General features: G+C 33.7%; 1 protein-coding gene across 1 annotated transcript; it reads right to left on the bottom strand.

Annotated features, from left to right (window-relative positions):
* Positions 1-743: 743 nt before the first annotated feature.
* On the bottom strand, positions 744-21,244 carry LOC137403663 (transcription factor AP-2-alpha-like). The gene is made up of 8 exons (XM_068089658.1): positions 21,112-21,244; positions 11,601-11,864; positions 9,750-9,908; positions 5,999-6,038; positions 5,379-5,580; positions 4,379-4,497; positions 4,108-4,249; positions 744-1,510 (listed from the first exon to the last, which is right to left on the bottom strand). The coding sequence occupies exons 1-8, from the start codon at positions 21,157-21,159 to the stop codon at positions 1,228-1,230; spliced, it is 1,257 nt and encodes a 418-aa protein (XP_067945759.1). The 5' UTR covers positions 21,160-21,244; the 3' UTR covers positions 744-1,227.
* Positions 21,245-21,464: the final 220 nt, after the last annotated feature.

Below are 21,464 nucleotides of genomic sequence, written 5' to 3' on the forward strand. Positions count from 1 at the left end.
ATTCTAATATATTTTAAAACAGAACATTAGCTCACAACTGAGTTATTTAATGAACAATATTTGAGTTCGAATTACAAAAATTTTATTTTAAACCAAAGCGACTTTCCCCTTATACAATACTAGCTGAATGCCCGGTATTGCCCAGGTAATACAATAATTACCTAATGAATTTGAGTAACTTACGTGAAAAGCTAGATCTTTACTAAAATCTTTATTAAAACAATATTCGCCTTTTGGGTCAGATTAATATTTGTTATGCGTAACGGTCAACATTGCAAGCGCTTTAAGCATGAGTGTCTTAACCAATGTAATGACTATTTGCCTAACGAATGTCTTGTAATCCGTGTAGCTTAATGGTTAAGTTCACTGCCTCTTAATATATAGGTCGTGAGATCAAATCTAGTGTTATGCGGCGTTTTCCTTGCTGGATTTTAATTGCTATAACTAGACACAGGATTCAAAAAGACAAACACTTAAGTATATATATAGATTTACTGTGGAAGATCTGCAATCAAAACATCTAGAAACCAGCAAAGATGTTCATTTAGTGGACATACTACGTGATGTATTGAAGTTATATTTTAAATGGTCACAGAATATTTGCTGACCAATCCATCTTCATGCAGCAATTGCCAGCAAATGCACGCCTAGCCGAATTTTACTACAAGATATAAAGCCAGATATCGTAAGCTCACAGGGAATGGTGAAAATGAGTGAGTAATAGACACGCATACATGGATACATACATAAGGAACTCTCATGACTGTTTATTTGCAAAGTTTTACAGGTAAATAAATATTACAAAAATTCTTTTACAGTAATCGCATTACTCTTGCAATTCAAAAGACTGCTACGCACAGACATTTGTACAACAAATTGATTCATCAAACTTGCCATTGTTACCATGGCAACGAGTATGAGAGTTATTCGTCATGCTTTGGTCTGTTAATAAAGCTATGAAAAATGAAATTAACCTTACACCGCCTCTCTGTACTTTATTAATTGCATGCTGTTGAAATCTATACACTAAACCTAAGTCAATGTCATAGAATAAATTCAAATATCCTGTATTGGCATAGAGTCATCTCTTACCATCTTACACAGCGTTTATGTTCAGTGAATTATAAGAGATTTTGGTGACCTTATTTCGAAAATATAAAATTATAATGTATTTATACATAATCTAACGCATGTACATACAATAATACAACTAGGTTAAATTCTTTTCTATGGTTGATGCTGCCCTCGATCACCCATTTCCTTTGTATCATCGGCCATTTGTGAACTTTGGCATTTCTTGTCTACGACTTTGAGCATTTCGTTAAGATAGTTCTGCATCGCTGTCAGACCAGCAATAACAGATGGTGAGCCAAATCCGTGCGTTAGCAGGGCAAAGTTAGTGAGATGTCTTTGTATACTCGGTTCTAAGAGTGGCTGATGGGGCCGAGTGTTGGCCCCGACTGGAGATCTGTCTTGACTTAGTAGGTCTATCAATTCTTTAACTAGCTGTCTGTAAATAAAAATATTAGACACCGGTTAGATCAACATATTTTTGTCATGTATAAAAATAATTTTTCATATTAAACAAAGAAGGAACAATAATTCAATGTAAATGCTCTTGGTTGCCGTAGTTGCAACAACACCATCAGTAAATGAGTGAACTAATGATATACAAGTGTCTGTTTTTAGAGAAAAGCTGCATTTATTCAATAAATCATACCATTAATATTTTTCAAGTAAATTCTATCTTTTTCTATCTGCTAAAAGATTCCATATATTAGCACTGAATGTGTTATGTAGCGTGGTTAATGCATATTGTGTTAGTGTTTTATATGCAATTGCATGAAATTTTTCTCACTCATATTCAATGACTACTAAACTTATAACAGACATGTTTTACAGATATGATACTTGAGATGTTAAAAACAAGAGACCATGTTTTATAACAGCTGCAGTAAACATTCATCAGACTTGTGAATATTTTATGTAGAATAGAAGTTTTGTCACATTGCTAGTACTGCACTTTTACTGCACTACTACTGCACTACTACTGCACTACTACTGCAGCACTACTGCACTCCTACTGCACTACTTCTGCAGCACTGCAGCACTACTGCACTGTTGCTGCACTGCTGGACTGCTACTGCTGGACTTCTACTGCACTAGTACTGTTACTGCTATTGAAATACTGCTGCTATTGTTGCACCAGTACTTCTCTACTATTGCACTACTTCTGTTACACTGCTATACTGCAGTTACTACTGCATCAATGCTGTTACTCATGCAATCCCACTGTCACTCCTATGATACTACTGTTACTAGACATTGGCCTAGTGCTTGTTACTAATGGAATTTGCTTTTATTGGATATTTGCCAATTTGTGTCGTTCACCATCAACAACTGTGTGGGAACAGCATTTGATAGGAGACTTATGTGTGAAATGTTGTACTTATAATACTGACTTCCCAGAGTTATAACCGTCAGCTCATACAAGACCAAATTAGCACGGCATTGAAAGAATTAAACCAATCTCATATAATTTTATTTTAAGAGTGATAATATTTATAATATTTTGTAAAACAACTGATAACTGTTTGGCTCCTTCTTTTTAAGGCAGTCTTATTTTTTAGTACCACTGCTTATGTAAAATCACATTAGTCAGTTATAGATAGCAGATTCACAAATCAGTTTCTAGTTATGCGACCTTGATTATCAGTATGCTACCAGTATTGTTACCGAAAGAAGTTTATATAAGGGTAATACGGTTGTCCTGGTTGATAAGTTATTCGGTGCTGGTTTTGTTTTATCATGTCCGAATCAACCCATAATTTTTAAACTATTCCACACGGTTAAAATATGAATCTCCGACATGTTACGATCAAAACTGCTATCGAAACTCTTTTTATGTTTTTGCTATTTACAAGCATTAGCTAAAACTATTAAACTAATTTAGCTGTCAGTACAGTGCTGCCAGTTTAACGCTGTCGGTCTAGCGTTATAGTCTGCCCTTCCTTAGCTCCCGCAGTGTGAAGCCTACTTGACAGCCTTCCTAATTAAATGAGCCCTCAGTGCAATCGACAGCGAACACTATCAAAATAAATGGTCATAGCCGCTGCATTCAATTTAAAACTAAATGCGGTTATGTAAAAATGGGGAGAAAATTATTTAATTTTGTAGACTATCACCTGCATCTTATTACTAAACTGTTACACGCTGTCTGCGTAACATTTGGCTCTCTACGGCTAATCAACGGTTAGCTAAACAATTACTATTAGCTGATAAGTTGCTGAGGCGTGCGAGAGTTATAGTTCTTGTTACTTTGGACTGAAAAAAACTGGCTTCTACATTCGAGTACAAGAAGATCTGAACATGGATTAATCGCACAAACAAAATAGAAATAATAAACTGTAATGTTTTGCATAATAAAAGAATAAACAACGTGTTTATTGTTGTTTCTTATTTGAAACAAGTTGTCAATTTAAAACTTTTATTACAACTTAAAAAAAAGCATTTCTTTTTTTTGCTTTTTGTTATTCAACAGCAAATCTAAGCTATCACTTTTTGATGTGGATTAAGCGCATGATAATAAAGTATAGCCTATATTTTTTAATACTTTTGTATTATCAATTTCCTGGCCAACTGACTTAAAAAAATCAATAAACCTTGAATCCTAAAGTTGCTCACTTCTGCATTTGTATTACAGGTTTCAGAATCCTAAGTAAACTATGCCCAGAATATTTGTATTCATCCTTTTACACATATGACAATCATCGTTTCTATTCCGTGACACCAATGTACTACATCTACCATTGCATGTTTCAGTTTATGAACTTTCTGTTACTACAATTTTCTAACAACTCGCTGTTGTTACAACCTACAGTTCACTATCCTGACTCCTTCACAATACTATTAGATTATCAACTTTTAACACACTTTTGTTCAACTCACTCAATAATTCCTGATTTCTGTCTTCTCATTTTTGTTTTGGCTCGTAATAAAATTCATCATATTGTTGATGATTACTAGAGCCAATAAAATCTTATACATATATTGATATACAACCTGTTTATGTGGACTAAAAATTATTCTAGAATATTTTTTTCTTACTTTGAAGCAAGCACCATATTTTTCCTAGTGTGTAGATCTGTTGGATCAGATATGGATCTGCTGTTATAGTCAGCGCATTGCTTTGCTGGGAATTCTGTCTCACATATATAAGCATAATCCTTTGCTAGTCGAATTGCCTCTCCTAAAACATATATAAACATAATCCTTTGCCAGTCGAATTACCTCTCCTAAAACATAATCGGTGCTTGTTACTTATATTTGAATAGAATTTTAATCTAATTGATTTATGCCAAGCTGGAACAATGCTGACCTTCTACTAGAGAGGTGAGCAGTGTGACATTTGCTGCTTTTCTTCTTCCAGCCGGCAGACTTAATCCAATCTGCTCTAATTTTTCTCTTAGCGATCTTCCTCCATTTTTGGACTTAGCTCTAAAAACACATGCATTAACAATTTAATTATAGCTTTATAGGTTTTATTCTAAACCTTGTAAACCACTTAAAACTCAATTTATTATATGCATAGTTTAATGAATTATAATACATGTAATAAATTAATAAATAATGATATAATTAATTAAGAAGAAACCAAAAATATTAAGCTAGACCTTTGACAAACAGCCATTCTGTCATTAATATTGAACTACGTGTTATCAAAGCTAATAAGAAATGTGACATATTTTGTACTCATAGCGATATAGCAATAAAAGGTTTTTCTATGAACCACAAAGCTTTTAAATTGTAGCCTTGACAATTAAGTCAATACATTCACATACAACCTCACACAGGCCTCTACTCTCACTCATTTTGTGCTTTAGCTGCAGCTGTACAGTGAACCTTAATTGTGTGTTAAATAACATCAATATGTTCATACTATTGAGATATTTATTGGAAATTAAATAAGTAGACAAAGTTTTTTTGATAACAAAGGGGAACCTAATTGTTAACCAGTTATCATGGATTATCTTATGCTTATTGGGTAGCTAAAAATTATTGGTTAAAATACTTCATAGTTGAAATATTTTAGTTTTTTTCTATTTCTATTTGCAATTATATTTATTTGGGTTGCGTAAAGAAATCAGATGTAAATTATATAAAGAACGAGTTGCTAGTAAATTGGGTATATCCATCACCAGCTCAACAGACTGTATTTGAATGTGTGCGATGGATATCTATAGACTATATCATCTGGTGGTCTACTCATATGTCTTTAGTTTATAGAACTGGTTTCTCAGTCAGCTATTTACTGTATTTTATTTATTGCACAATAAGAAAGCTCAAAAACTTATAAATTTATTTATAATTCCATGTACCTTCTTAACACTCCACCAAGAAGCGAGGCGTTTAAACATTCCGGAGGACTGAGTCTACGCTGCACCTCGGCAACCGTCACCTTGTATTTGCTGGTGCTGGACAGGAGGGAAAGACGACCAGGTACAGAGCAAAAGACATCGCCAGGAGCAACCATACTTTCTGACATGTAGTCTTTGCTTTCTGGTTTTAGTTTCATCATTCCTAGCAGAATATCCGATTTAATATTATAGATTTTACTTTCGATCGCTGTGATGCGATTGTGGTAAATACATACAGATAATTTTAAAAACAAACTCATCTTGGCCTCAACTGGTGGCTAAAGATTATTAGTTCGTTATTCATATTACATTATTAAGGTACAAAGATTATTGAAATTCAAAATTTACTATAATATTGTTCTGATAGCAGTTTAATAATATAAAAAATATAATGACAAACTCAAAGCAGAACAAAGAAATATTACTGAACAAATAGTGAACACAATTCATGAAGTGCTGTAAGAGCTGACATATGAACATCTATGATATGTTCGCTTGCTCTAATATTTCGCTTTCTCAATGAGCTGAATGCCCTAAAATAATTTTAATAAAATGGGTCAATACAGGAGTAATCTTCTCACCCTTTCTGTAGCTATCACTCAGCATGTAGTCATCTGGTTCCTACAGAGAGAAAGTTGTCCATCATTGCATGGACAAGGAGACATGCATAAACAGCTGACTACATATAGAGAATGACTAAGTATATAACAATAGTTACCTTTTTGTTCATAGAAGCTAAAAACTTTCCCAGAACACAAAGAACCTACAGTTGGTTGAACTATAAGAGACTGCTCATATAATAGACTATCTTCAATAAAATAATAATATTTACAAAGACACTTTGTTAAAGTATTTATGAGAATCACTGGTTATTAAATGAAATTGATAATTTAAAGTTAGGTATTCCTCGTCATCCAATATCCAAGTTTAAATGTATAGAGATAGGAATATCTAAGCTCTAATAGGATGGTAGTTAGTTTAGTTGCTGAGTCACAATGCCTTGCTGGCTATGAGAACACATGGGTGTTTAATGAAATATGAACATCTTGATAGATAGATATGAACCTTGTTATCACTGGTCAATGCTGTTCAAAGCAAATTATAGAACGAGACAAATAAAGAGAAGTAAAATAAAATTTTAAAAGAAGATTATGTGTTGTCTTCATTGTTTTGGAAGAAAAAACTATTTTTGTATACCATTGTTTTATAATGTAGATTGGCAAAGTGTTGGTATCTGGAGTAGTAGATTCTATGGAAAAGTAGAAATAAAATGAATGGATATAAATAGAAGTATTAGAGTGTGGTCCTGATCAGCTCTTTGACTGTTTACAAAAGTTAATCCAGTTCCGCCAACTTTGTGCTAAGTTTTATGCTTTGGCGACTCATTAAATTTTTTGAGTACACAGGCTGATTGACCCTACATGATCAAGTCATAAATTAGTGGCATAGTTTTCCATTTCTACCATTTAATATGGGAACTCAGGCAATTGCATTGAAGATGTTGTTTCCTGTTCTGTTTTTAGTTTTATGCTCTGCAGATGCCTTTTTATAATGTGAACTGCTGAATAGTTATAAAACCTTCTGAACATATCAAATGTTTGCATGATACTACAAGCATCTTAGTAATTCATGTGTTGAAAATTGTTGGTTTAAAACTAAAATACATTATCATTACCACTATCCATCTCTATCATACTAGCAACTTGTCCATAAGTGTTAAAACGACAGGCAGCATGAAATGAAAAGTCAAGCACAAAGGCAAAACAAATTGTTTATCTAACAAAATAGCCTGCTACAAGTATGCAAATGTCTGGGGATCTACATGAATGCATTACTCATCCTTTTGGTGCTACACATTGTCATATGACTCAAAAACTCTTTTAATATTTATTAATAGACCAGTTTGTAGAAAATAAATTTTTTATACTAATAATTTTAATTTAAAGCGAGCTCATCATAATTCGTTTTTCATCCACTCAATCGTAGCCTTAGCTGTTCAAAAAGGCAGAACACAGACCGATTCTTTGCTGTTTACTGGTAGACATAGACACCATAGACACCAAAGTCACAAAATACAACTATTAAAAATCAAGCCAAGTAATTTAAGAAGTAAAAAAGGTAGGATAGGAGAGAAAGAATGTCGAGTCGTCTAGAGAGAATAATTGCCACTTTTTGACTATCATATGTCTATTGAGCTTGTGTAACACGTTCCTTCTAACAAAGGAATCTACGTCTGCAATCTATGAGGTGTAAGATTATCTTAGCTTGGCTAGTGATGCGACATTTGATGAGCACACACCTTCTCGGTGATGATCACATCAGCTGTAACTGAGAGGAGCTGTAAATGTCACTTATGGAGCTATGAATTCTACTAGCTTATGGATATTTTTAAATTTCGATGAGCTTTCTTCTACAAAATCAGTGGCATCAGTTGAAAAGTTTCTTTTGCTATTAAATATCTACTACTAGAGGTTCATTTGCCTATAACTAAAACCATGTTTCTCATATTTTTAAACTTAACTTCAGGGTTGTCTAGTAATGCCTACGATTCAACCCAGTTTCAATAAACATAAATGAAATATTATTGGCTAGACTGGACTAGACTGTTGCTTTACTTTCAATTATGCATTGTCATCTGATCAATGGTGTTGATATATATATATTTCTCATCTCACCGTACCGACAGCTGAAAAGGACATTCCTCTAACGAAAATCTACACTACGACTTGTACTACCGATCACATATTCCAGCTCACCACACTTCAGCTAATCTTATCACAAAATCTTTCAACACATTGTCCCTACTCCAAACTTGCTCGCTTTTGCATTTGCGTTACAAGTTTCAAAATTCTTTATAAACTCTGCCCAGATTAATTGTAATTATTCTTCTAAACATGATAAACATGGTTTTTTATTCCTTGAGACCCCCATATTACAATTCACTCTCAGTATGTTTCAGTTTACAAACTTTTTGTTGCTACAACCTACAATTCATTATTCCGACTCCTCTGCAATACTATCAGATTACCAACAGATTTAAAACACGTCTGTTCAACTCACTCAATAATTACTTATTTCTGTCTTTTCATTGTTGTTTTGACATGTAAAAAATATCATAATTTTGATGATCACTAATGTCAATAAAAAGTTATAAATACATTTAATGATACTGGTTCGTAAATTCATGCCCTTTCAAAATTGCCCATCCCTCTATCATGGGAGGTTGTGTAAAAGTAGACCAAGATTTCGGCAGTCCTGTACTTGTAGAGAACAAGCCGTTTTCAAGTATAATTCTAGTCAGTTTCAAGCAGTTTGTGACAAATTTTAAGATCCTATGAGCCTGAAAATACTCTTAAACAATAACACAACAAAAGTTTCAGGAAAACAGTAAAAGTTGAATGTACTCGGTGTCTCACACATGTCAGCCATGGAGAAGTTTTGAATTGGCACTTGTAACTTCGTTATTGTCTTGCCACAGCTCATGCTCAATTTAGAAGGACCCTTCAAGTTCTGCCGATTCTATTGTTAAATTCGTGAGAATCGACTAATATTATAATCCTAGAGAAAAACAAAGCATTTCAGACGACTGCTACAACATGCAAGTGAGAGGAAAGGCTCTTCAGCTCATGGGTATATCAAAATAATTTCTCTTGAATTCAATTCAGAATTGATCATCCAGAAATTTGTAGATGTAATAATATAATCTGCAACACTTGAATTGACTGTTTGAAATGGTCTTTTCGGAAGTTCATTCAATATTATTACTTTAGTCTGAAGTCTACCTCGCTTGGCTCTCAGTCTAATGTCTGCATTCCATGCACCATGAGCGAAGAACTATTAAAAATATAACATCTTATATAGATTATAAAATATAATAGATTAGAAGTACACAATACACATAATTTAATTTACTATTTTTGGTATTTGTTTTTTTGTCTCATATTATAATTTGCTTAAAACGGGTTTGACCAGTGATAATGAAGTTCATATTTATCTATCTATCGATCTATTTATCGATCGATCGATCTATTTATCTATCTATCGATCTATCGATCTATCGATCTATCGATCTATCGATCTATCGATCTATTTATCTATCGATCTATTTATTTATCTATCTATCCATCTATCTAGAAGTCAGCTGAGACTTTCGAACATTGATTTAGTTTTAATTAATAATATTCATTACTTGCCACAATGAAAACTTTTTTTATCAAGCTGAGCTCTTTACCGTGACTTCAAAACTCTATAAATATTGGAGATTCGTTTTTAAGATTTCCAAATAAATAGTCATATATAATGATCAAGATTTTAACAGTTAGTTATTTCTACCTGAGGTGATGCCTCATCTCCTGACATGGAACTATGCTGCATGATTTCATGGTGTGAGCTGCTGCTGTGTGCCCCGTAGAGCAGCGAGTCAGGTCTACGCATATACTCACGACGAGGATCGTAAGCTGCCTGCAAAGAGGCTTGTTGTATCTGCTGTAGCTACAACATGTGAATTCATTGTTAAAGAATCATCAGTTCCTTCTCTTTGTTTCATATGTCGTGGCATGGCCATCAAATTTTTAGTACATGTATTAGAACACAAATAATCGTCAGCTCTCATTCAGATAGGCTAGGATGATACAGCATGAAGAACCTTTGGATCGGATGGAAGGTTATAAGCAGATGGTTACCGTTCCTAAATTACCCCTACAGGTTTATTTGTGTGCAAGATTTACAGGCTAAATAATATTCCTACTTGTAAAAATTACATCATTCAAGTGATGAAACGAAATACTATTTTTCATCAGACAAGCGTTTACAAATTTATAATTTAATAACAACCATTTGGAGTAAAAGGTGCTATATGTATTTTGGTGGCATTTGAACTAATTTTTAGGTGGCACAGGTTCACAGTACTTAAGCAAGTTTATAATATTTTCGAAGCCTTAGGTTCTTCTTTGTTGACCATATTTAATTATTTGAGACCTTGGCAAGACCTACTGTCACTAACCAAATGAGAACAAAGATATTCACGTACTAAAAAATGCATGGATCGAACAACAACCCTGAATCCTACTGATGACAACTCGCTAGTCTGTGTTATAACCACCAGTCAATGATAAAACAGCTCAGCTATATTCAGTTAGTAATAGATTTACGCAACAAAAAGCCGCTAAAAGACTTCATAGCCTGGTTAAAGGTGAAAACTGTAGAAGCGCCGGAGAAATGGTAAAGAGGATTTATTGCAATACAATATTTTAATTAATCTAATTAAGCTATGTTCTGGTGGTCGAGTCGACCACTCACTTAATTCTTGTTTTCACAAGGATGAGGAGAAAAATTATTAACTAATTTGTTTGAGGTTGATTGACAGAGCCCGCATGCTCTCCTCAGTAACTTAACATGGTCAAGTATTTATTACAAAGCTGTGGGTAAATTATCCGCTCAATTATATCTGTCACTCACACAGTAGCCATCTTAAGTGTAAGTTTCAGTTGGTCATTGCATGTGGGACTAGTTCAAGTTTTAGTATACTTTCTACCACATTGACAAAAATGTTACCTCTGTACTTTGAAATAAAAAAAACATTTTTTAATCAAACTTTCACAGGCAATATAAACTATGCCTATTTGCCGTATTTTATGCATTTGTGAGTGCTGAATAAATGTGAAATAATTTAAATCGGCAATGAAAGAATTTAAAATTAAGTTTAAAAATCAATTAGCTTCAGATGATTTTCTAAATGAGTTTCTCCTTTCGTTGCATCAATATGGATTCAATTTTTGCTGCTCTATTTATCCAATTAGGGAAAATCTTGACTATGATAACTTTCAAAAGCTTTTCTTAAGCTGCCATAAGTGTGGATCCAGGTTTATTAGTTTTCAACCGATAGGCTTCATTTTAAAATATTTATATATTTATAATAATATGTAATATATTTATATTATATATAATAAAATATAATATGTATTATATAATATTATATATAATATTTTATATAATATAATATATATTATATAAAATTCAGACAGATACCTAAGTCAGCAAGTTTGTTTTAGTTTATGAGTAAATTTTAAAATAAATGTGGTCATAACATTGATTGCATTATAGAATTGCTCATCTAGGTACACCATAAAACAAAGCAATAAATTTATCGTAACTTTCACGATAGAAGAAATCGATAAGTCGCACCTGTTCTTCTCTATGTCGCAGTTGTTGGTAACTCGGGTGCTGTTGATGATGTAATGCATAAGGATCATGTGCCGAGAAGTCCACAGGTTGCTGAGCATGTCCTGGCATATATGGCGGTGGAAAATATGGTGGCTGAAATTCTGCGGCAGGAGTGCCACCTCCTGGCGCGTGAGTTAATCTTGAAGTTCCGACAGGCATAAGTGAGGGAGCTGTTGAACTGCTGGCTAAACTACCGAGAGCTGCTGGATTGAAGTCACGCCTTTCCTGTAAAATATATTTAATATTAATAATATAAATAGATTATATAGACTATTCACTGAATATTCATTAAAATGCTTGGTAACATCAAAACTGGCCATGTCATTACTGACATAATAACAGCTAGACATTAGCTATTTGGTTTGGCAGAGTGAAAGACACATCCGTGATACAAAAGCTTTCAGTTGACCAGATAAGACACAAACTTGGATCTCTAAAAGCTTGTGTGCAAAACAAATTAGTACATATACAAGTTTTTATCTTTCTTATATGACAATTTGATATGATATAATATATGATAATATAATTTGGAAAACATTTCTTTTTTGGAATTTCTTTATTGGCAATAAAGTAATACTTATGAATAAAAATTTTAAAACTAGTTTTAAATTTTAAAACTAGTTTTCATACTCAGGTTAGTTTGTTATGGCCATCAACATGGCCCTAAATTTTATTTATTTTAATAGTTAGTTGACAAAATAGTGAAAAAAATTCTATTAACAGAAAACTATTTACAAATTTTTAGTAGAGAGATTTTCAAATACAACCATTAGTAGATCAGAGCTTGAATATGAGAGATTTGTATTCAGCTCACAGCAGGACAAACTTAATAAAACTGCACCCCTGGTTTCTTAAAAAAATTCAAGCTCTATAAGCCTTATGCACGCTTTAAAAGAACAAAGATGTACAGCTCTATTACCTACGACTTGTAAAAGAATTGAGGCTGAACTTACGAAATAATAGCAACTCTGGGGAGAATAGATAGGCATGTTCCCCGGCAATGCTCAGAGGCAAATAGTAAAGAAAATGAGTGTAGACTGGCAAATTATTAGCCAATCCGCCTTGATAGCTAAGTATGGCTCACAAACAATATGCCCCCTAGCTAAGGCCCTACATATAGAGTTATAGCCTATGACTTAATAGATAACGCACAAACAATTAGCCAAAGTCTCCTCGCCCTCAGGCTAAACTCACACTATGTCGTGTAATAAAGAGACTACTATAGTCAATGAAAATGAGAACAACGGTTTTTGGAAGTCATTCGAAAGTTACGTGTTAGAGAAAATTATATACTAAAAGTAATGGAAACCAATAAAAGTATAACTATTAAAATGTTTTAAGTGTGATGGCTAATTTACTCTCTAATGACTGTAATAAGTCACCATTAGAAACGGAGAGCTGTTGTTGTGAAACGGATTCGCCGCTGCATTCACGTCATGTTCTGTTTCGTTCGTGTCGTTGTTGTTAAGTTTCCGTGGAGACAATTTGGTGAAGCCAGCGGAAAATCTTTCTCGTGCGTCAGAGTTGCCTGAAGCTACTATCGGACTCATCGCTTCCAGAAAGTATGCTTCCTCCCTTTGACCCGATCGAATCACCCAATAAAAAACTATCCAATTTTATCTTACTCGCTTTGAGATCACTTTGAGAATAGCCTTAGAGCATTAGAGCCCAAAAGTAACAAAGAAGATTAAATACTGCAAATGCCCGTGCTCTTTCTTGAAAACCTTAGCTATAAGAAATTAAGCTCCACCTCTTTAATCTAGACTATCCAATCAAAAAGGAAAGATTTCATAAAAAGCAAATGAAAGATGCCTAGTAACTGCTATTCTTTGTGAAATAATTAACCACTTAGCATGACATGTTAAGTTAATTTTGCGCTGTGAAAACCTTTGCTGATAGAATACCTTGATAGATGTATCACTTATATGATGCCTCGCTGCCATGACTTCATGTCATGTAAACTGATTGTGATTAGTTATAACAAGTGTCATGCTATCAGTTATGTGAAAGGCTAGTCAAAGAGTCGATATCACTTTACAAAATATTCCTAGTCAGATGATCTCTTAGTCAGCCATACATTTTTCCTAAAGCTGTGCGTTACAAAACTGTAGCTGCTAAAAGTTTGTAGAGAGACGGCTATTTGTATGCGAGCATTTATGACATATTCTGATAGTATGTTCCTTCGTGTCTAAAATACCCTCATCACTAAAAAAATATATGCATTTGTTGTCAACTGTGTTTTGGAATTCTAATTTATTAATAGAGTTTTGGAATAAAAAGCATGTGAACAAAAGGCAAAGACTAAATTACTCACAATTCAAAAACTACATTTTACCTTCGTAACCTAAATATATAAATTAACTTATATGCACCTTAGTATACATTTTAAATTTACAAAATTTCTTTACATTTTGTAAGGAATATGACGTTTCACAGTAATAGTTCAAAATCTGCAAAATATTTTAAAAATTTTTAAGTGTCTTTACTTATTAACCAAGTTTATAATATTGGTCCTACTCACGTCTTCTTTACAACCCGCTTGGTGCTGTGAAGGATGCGACAAGCTGGCTGATGAAGTTTTTGATAACAGCAAATATTATCGACAATTAACCCTTAATATGCCACTTTGAAATGTCTGCCTTGGGGTTAGATAGATTTAGCAATTTCAATAATTTTCTAAGCTCTGGTCGTCTAAGGCAGGCTATTATACTCTCGTGTTGGCCCTTAAAAACCCGCAGACTCACAATACTTCATTCATGTACCTTGACCAGAGTCGTCTGTAATTGGACGTGTTCGCTAGTTCTCATATTAAAACACAATAATGCTTTCACCACAGCGACTAATTACCTCGCTCAGTATCACCTCATCAACACAATAGACTTAGGCGTGTAAGTGAAGGAGTGACAACTTCAATTTGTGTGTCTTGGCCAATGATCATAGGGGAATGTTCAGATCAATCGAAGGCCGCAGTTTTTGGGTAGAAAGTTGATAAATTCTATTGTTCAACTGAGTATCTCATTAGCAAAAAGAATAGAAAATTATTGCTTTATGTTTATTGTTACGAGAGGGCTCTCTACCTGTAATTAGTCTATGATTTAACACTCTTTTATTTTCAACTATTACCCTTAGAATTCTATGTTTTTTATGGGTAAGACTTGCTTGCCATTTTAGTAAAAGTAGTTTTTTAAACCTTTCATGGTATTCTGCGAGATGAGCCTGAAAATCTATATATATACCTATAGATATTCTAGCTATATTCATGCCTTGCTATAATACATGTAGATAAAATTATGCAGTACAATGGTACCATAACGCAAAGTTAGTTAATGCAAAGAGTGATTCGTATGAAGTTATTATTCGATAGAACATTATTATTGTTATTATTGTACATTGTTACTGTTGTTTTATTTGGAGTATGTAGACCTGAGTTAATTTGAGGTAGTGCAAGCCTATTTTATGAAGCAGCAAAAACGTCATCACATCTATAGATCAATACTTAGAAACACTGTCAAAACATCATCACATCTATAGATCAATACTTAGAAACACTGTCAAAAACACAAGCCGCTGTATGAAACTATTACTTAAAGTTTTTAGTACCATTTAATCATTATTGCACAAGTAACGAATTTCATGAAAACCCAGATCCACTTAAGATGCTACTACATCTAAATATGACAAGAACCCCAAGCACAGAAACACTCTTCCCCTTAGAAATCACATTAAAAAAGTTTACAGAGTATAGAAACGTGCTTTCCCAAACTGACTATTACATGGAAACATGACCAGACACTGTTCCACTGTTCTACTGTTTCATAAGGAGACTTTTGCATGAAATACGACCAGATCGCCCAACACATAAAATCACTGTCTCACAAAAAGCCCAGTGCATGGAAATACTGTCCCACAAACAGCCCGATGCATGGAAATACTGTCCCACAAACAGCCCGATGCATGGAAATACTGTCCCACAAACAGCCCGATGTATGAAAATACTGTCCCACAAACAGCTCGATGCATGGAAATACTGCTAAACAAACAGCCCGATGCATGGAAATACTGTCCCACAAACAGCCCGATGTATGAAAATACTGTCCCACAAACAGCCCGATGTATGAAAATACTGTCCCACAAACAGCCTAAGGCATGGAAACAGTGTATCATAAACAGGCGAACGTATGGAAACACTGTCTTACCAACAACGTAATGCAAAGAAACGCTGACCCACAAACAGTGAAATGCATGGAAACTTATTGTCGACTAACAGTTAAGCAAAATTGTGTTGCATTCTTCACCTAAAACCCCTCTATGGCTGTTTCATGACTGTGCCAGGGGTAACTTAACAACACTATTGCACCTTCACATGTAAAAATTGACTGTAGTCAAAACTGTCTATTATTTTATAAATATTATGAGCTATGAATATAGCTCATAATATATTCATAGCTCAATTAATATATCATGACGAATATGTAATGCAGAATGAGGAATAATTTATTTCAAATGATATATAACTTCGGAAGTTACACTATCATAACAGCTGTAGTCACAAGCTGCCACTTTTGTAGATGAATAAAACTGCAGACATCGATAAAAGGATGCGAAATAGTTGAACAGCGTTCGCCTCTATAGTTCGCCTCTATAGTTCGCCTCTATAGTTGCACATGCAGAACATCTGCAAATTACACTTATTTTAAGTTAGGGATAAGGTTTAAAAAATAACTGTTTCTCCTGTCACATCAACCGCTAGCTGGTTCCTCTTTAATCTAATATCGCATGATACTAGCCAAACCAATGAATTTAAAAGCGCAATTTTTTCCAAAATTAATTTTCAAAATAAAACCAAATATCAAAGTTCCTCTTGTTTTTAAAGATCAATGCTTTGAGTTTAAATTTAGTTTAGTCATTTTTTAGCTACTACTCCTGGTGCTTGAACAAGTATATGAAATTTAAAACATATAATGACAGCTGCTTGACTAATCTCATAAAAGACTTCAAAATTGAAAAACTTCAAATCGCATTTATGTAAAAGTTGATGCTAAAAAGATCTACTAAAAATATTTTTAGTATTTGTGCTACAGAAATAATTTTGATGCAGCCAGATATGGAGAAAAGATGTACCGGTATATTGATTTTAAATTGTGACTTTTACTGTATGTACACTCTTACAATATTTTTTGTCTCAAGTTGTTCACATTGATCGGTGCATTACATTTTAAAGTTTTCAAGAACAAAAGTATTAATATAATATATAGTAATATATTATATATAGTAATATAATATATAGTACGAAAATATAATAATAATAATAATTTGCAATAGATTCTCCAGTTGAAGAGACAGTAACAACCTTTTGGCCCTTAGATAGGCCCTGGGCTCACTTACAACCAACTTTAAACATAAACTTACACAATATTTTAGTAGAATTTAATAGAAAGTATCGATGTTTTTTTATCGTTTGTGATTATTTTATGCCTGAGGTGATCTGACTGTCAGAATGTTTCAAGATTACAATTATTGAAACTTGATCGTGGTTAAAACGCTCAGAAAAATATTATGCGTAAAATGACATCACTAGTCGTTATTGTTGCGATGGTTGATATCGACTATTGCGTTCAAGTTGCAGCGTTACGTGCCTTTATTGTGATGAAATCTTTATAACAACTCAGATGACGGTTGTTACAATCTTTTGCAGACCTGCGGAGTGAGAAGATATCAAAAAGAACACAAACTATAATAATTGGCTGACAGTTTCAGCTGACACAAAGCGCAATGTCATAAGTGTTTAGCAGCTTCACCCGCTCTATTGTAAACACTTCACTATTGGTATACGAATCTGTAATTTGATTTAGTCGGTCTCCCTTATGTCATAAGATGCAACGGTAATGAAATAAAAGTGAGAGAAAACTTGAAAAGCATTATGGGAAATGTAATAATGGTACATCAAATAAAATGATGGCGTCCAAGCTATAGAAAATTCACTTGGCGACTGTTTTACATAATTTTTTATAATAATAAACTGCGAGTATGAGATTTTTCTCAATTAATAACTGCTAGATTAATTGATTTCTGTTGCTAATGCAATCAACATAGAGATAATGCTAACTCACATAGCCTTTAGGCGTTCTTTATATCAGTTAAGGTAGACTCACTTCGGCGTCTATGAAAGAGTCTGACTCACACAACTTCTGAGTTTGAGACAGTTCTATGTTTAACTTACCATTCGCTCGACACAGTTTGTTGGCGTATAATATGTTAGCTGAAAATACTTCAATACACAATTTATCTTTTAAAATTTTTATGACAGTATTTGTCAAAAACAAATTATTTTTTCATACAATTTAAAAAAACTGTTAAGATTATATGAAAGGAGCTAATTATTTGCGTGAAATGACAAAACCTGTTTGTACAAAACAATTTTTTATATCTAGTAAAATTGCAAAAAAAAACAATTGTTTTGATGAAAGTATAGAATTGATTTTTACAAAAGCAATAATACCAATAAAAATGCAAAACAAAAATTAATAAATGCTTTGGTAAAATGACAAAAGCAGATATCTGAACACATTTGCATAAAACCTGCTGTAGGCAGTAAATGCGTAAAAATAAATTGTTAGTTGGGTGATAATATAAAAAAGCAGAAGGCTATGTTTCTCTTTAACAACATTGGAGTTAAAAATATGATTTCCGGAACACAAATAAGCAGCAAGCATTCCGATAAGCCATGTTCATTACATCAACATCTGCTGTATTAACAATCCAGCATCAGGCAAATATGCTGAATATTAAAAAAGTTTCAGACCAAAAATCGTTTTCTAATTACTATATTTATTGACCAATAAAATGCCCCTGCAGCGTTTAAATTAGAGAAATGAGCTTAGCTCACTTTCGCTCTAGATGAATTATGTTTTTTACCACAGATTAAGCTACGCAGTTAGACAGTGTCTCTCTATCACGCTGAGTTGAACAATAAGATACATAGTCGAGCTTCCAATTATGGTTTTCAGTTACATTCTTAATCAGTGTTGCAGCCAGTCCAGCAAGGCGCGCTTAACAAACAAGAAACTAAACGATTGCGGCAAACGGTAAGAGGCATCACGTTTTAGCCATGGTCGCAAAAAAGATGTTGCAGTCGTTTCAAGTGCGTCTCTTAATATACGTCTTCGTATTAAGCCTAACAACTGTGGGATTTTAATGGTATTATGTTAGCGCATCCATTATCTCTAACATGATGGCGTCTAAGTATGCACTGACCATTTTATTCTCGGGCTGCCATTTGCTTCTGCGCTGCTGACTACTTTGTTTTCTTCATGTGTTTCGTTATAAGCAGATACTCTAATTTCGACTGACACCGGTTTTAAACTGCTTTACAGAAAAATTTACGTACACAAAATATTTTACAAAACATTTTTTTATTTTTGCTTTTAGCAAAACAATATTACTGAATTTTAAAGTATATCTTTAAACCATCACAAACAAATATTTTTGCAATGTCCTTTTTATCTATTTGTGTTGAGACACAGTTTATCAGATCAATTAAAATGTTTTATTAAAATTATTTCATTTAAAAAACCTGGCAAGTTTACAATATGCCAGTTCTGATAGGTTTATCAGAAACTATATATAATACAGAGTTAACAACAGGAAGTAAAATAAATTTCTTGTCATTCCAAAAAATTAAAAAAAACGATGTAAAAAGTTAGGAATACCAGACCACATCTAGCCTATGATAGTGGCTAGAAATATTTAGCTTGAGAGCAAATGATCACAGTGACACAAGATTTATATCTGATCAAGGGAGTTGGCATACAAAGGTGCACTGACTAAAACGCGACAAATCAAATAAAGCCATATGCTCCCCTCTTGAAGAGATGTTGTCACCCATTGTGCTAAACTAATTCATGGCTGTAATTTTTTATTTATAGATTTATTTATGGAGTTAACATTGTCTGATGGGTTGCATTGTGTCATAGACATTTATAGACATTCATAGTTTCTATGTTGACAGCACCTGAAATCGCCCGGAGGCTATTAAACAGTGTAAGTTAATTGAATCAAGCATTGTAAGGTGAGATCAGAACTGTCCTTGTATTTACACTAAGTGTGTGCATTAAGTAGTTACTCTCGCTAATCCGTTTATACTATTCAACGATTGTTTGAGCTCTGAATGGATTTCACACTTTCTCTACTTTGCCTGGAATGATTATCCTGCGCTAAATAAAACCAATAAATACGAATACTTCATTCATACTGGTGAGGAGCAATGAAATATCTCCCCTCGAGGCACAAAACTGCTTTAAGAAGGTCGATGATGATTTTACTGGTAGGTTGACTACTGGCCTACTGGGTGTGACGGGATGAACTAGCTAGTTGTTAACATTATTCAAGAGGTTGAAGCGTTGTTAATTTTTTTACTTACTTTTACAAGAAAATGGCTCGTCTAGAGGCTGCTAGTAGGTAGCTAGCTGACCGACAACGTTTTCAGTTATGAGCTAGGCTTAAATGCTTGCAGACATGGGAGGCTTAACACTAATTTTGCAGTTCACGTTAAATAGTATCTCTACATGGGAAATAAACTGTGTGACGCTAGGGTTATGCCTAAAAAATCTTGGAAAACTAAAAATTTGAAGCAATGTTGAATGCCTACAATCAGCACACTTAGTTGAACCTGCCTTTTTATGAGCTTGGTTCAAAAAAGTGTTGTTACATTTTTGTCTTGCTTTTCTTAAAACTATAAACAATAAACTGCTGACAAATATCAATTTCCGTAACAATGGCAGCACTTTCTGCTATTTTTTATTTACCAACATAAGGAATCTAGTACTTTTTTCAAGGTTATTTTAAACAGTTTTTTATATTGAAAAAAACTTTAACAGTTCTATTTAAATTGTTCTGAATAGTCAAGAAAAACTAAAATGGGATGTAGTAGTAGCAAAGGTTCATGAAAAAATCTAAAGATAAAGTGTTTAAAAACAGGAGAAAAAAGTAGCTTATCGTTTTGGGTCAACGATGATGTCATAATGTTGGTGAGTCGGTGAGTTTTGTTATTTTGTAAGTTTGGAACAATGCTTTGAATAACAGTGGAATACAAAGCAAGCACTTAAAAGACATTGAAGTCTAAGGGCTTAGCCTGTAGCCTGTATGACAGAAGTACATATCACTAGATTAACAGTCGTGAAATTCTTATGCTGACAGTTTTGGTCTTTGAGTAAAACAAATTATTTGTTGAAGGCACATAGATGTCCTACAACTTGTAGTTCTAGCTTGCCAGTTACTATTTTATATTAATGGTTGATTAGGCGTGTTCACAACTCACATTTCCATGTTAGAAGTTCATGGTCAACATGCATAAGCTTCTAGCAAAATCTTGAAAAAACCGAAATTTCAGAAAGTAGGTTTTACTAAACCTTGCCAACGGTACACCTGAGCTCATCAATCACAACACACAAATAAAACTAAAATTGCCTCTCACCGGCCAAGAGTTGCTGGAAGGGTCAAGCAGAAATGACATAATTCCCATCAAGATGTACTGTCACTCGATGGCAGGTGGTGTAACAGAATGACTAGAGCTCGAAGGTGCCCTCTTCTTCCACTCACAGTGATCTGGTAGTCCTGTTCAGTGTTTACACTCAATGTCTTGGTATTCTTGGATATCTTGATAAAAGAATAGAAAAAGAACTAGCTAGTCACCAGCTGACTGCTGTCTCTGGCAGATCTGAGGAGGTGCTAGAGATGAACAGACATGCTTTACAAGTAATCCGAGAGATACTTAGTACGAACGGCATGCAAGCACTAGTGCAACGAGAACTCCATAGTTGAGCTATA

The sequence above is a fragment of the Watersipora subatra genome, chromosome 1 (genome assembly GCF_963576615.1).
Source record: "Watersipora subatra chromosome 1, tzWatSuba1.1, whole genome shotgun sequence".
Lineage (NCBI taxonomy): Eukaryota > Metazoa > Bryozoa > Gymnolaemata > Cheilostomatida > Watersiporidae > Watersipora > Watersipora subatra.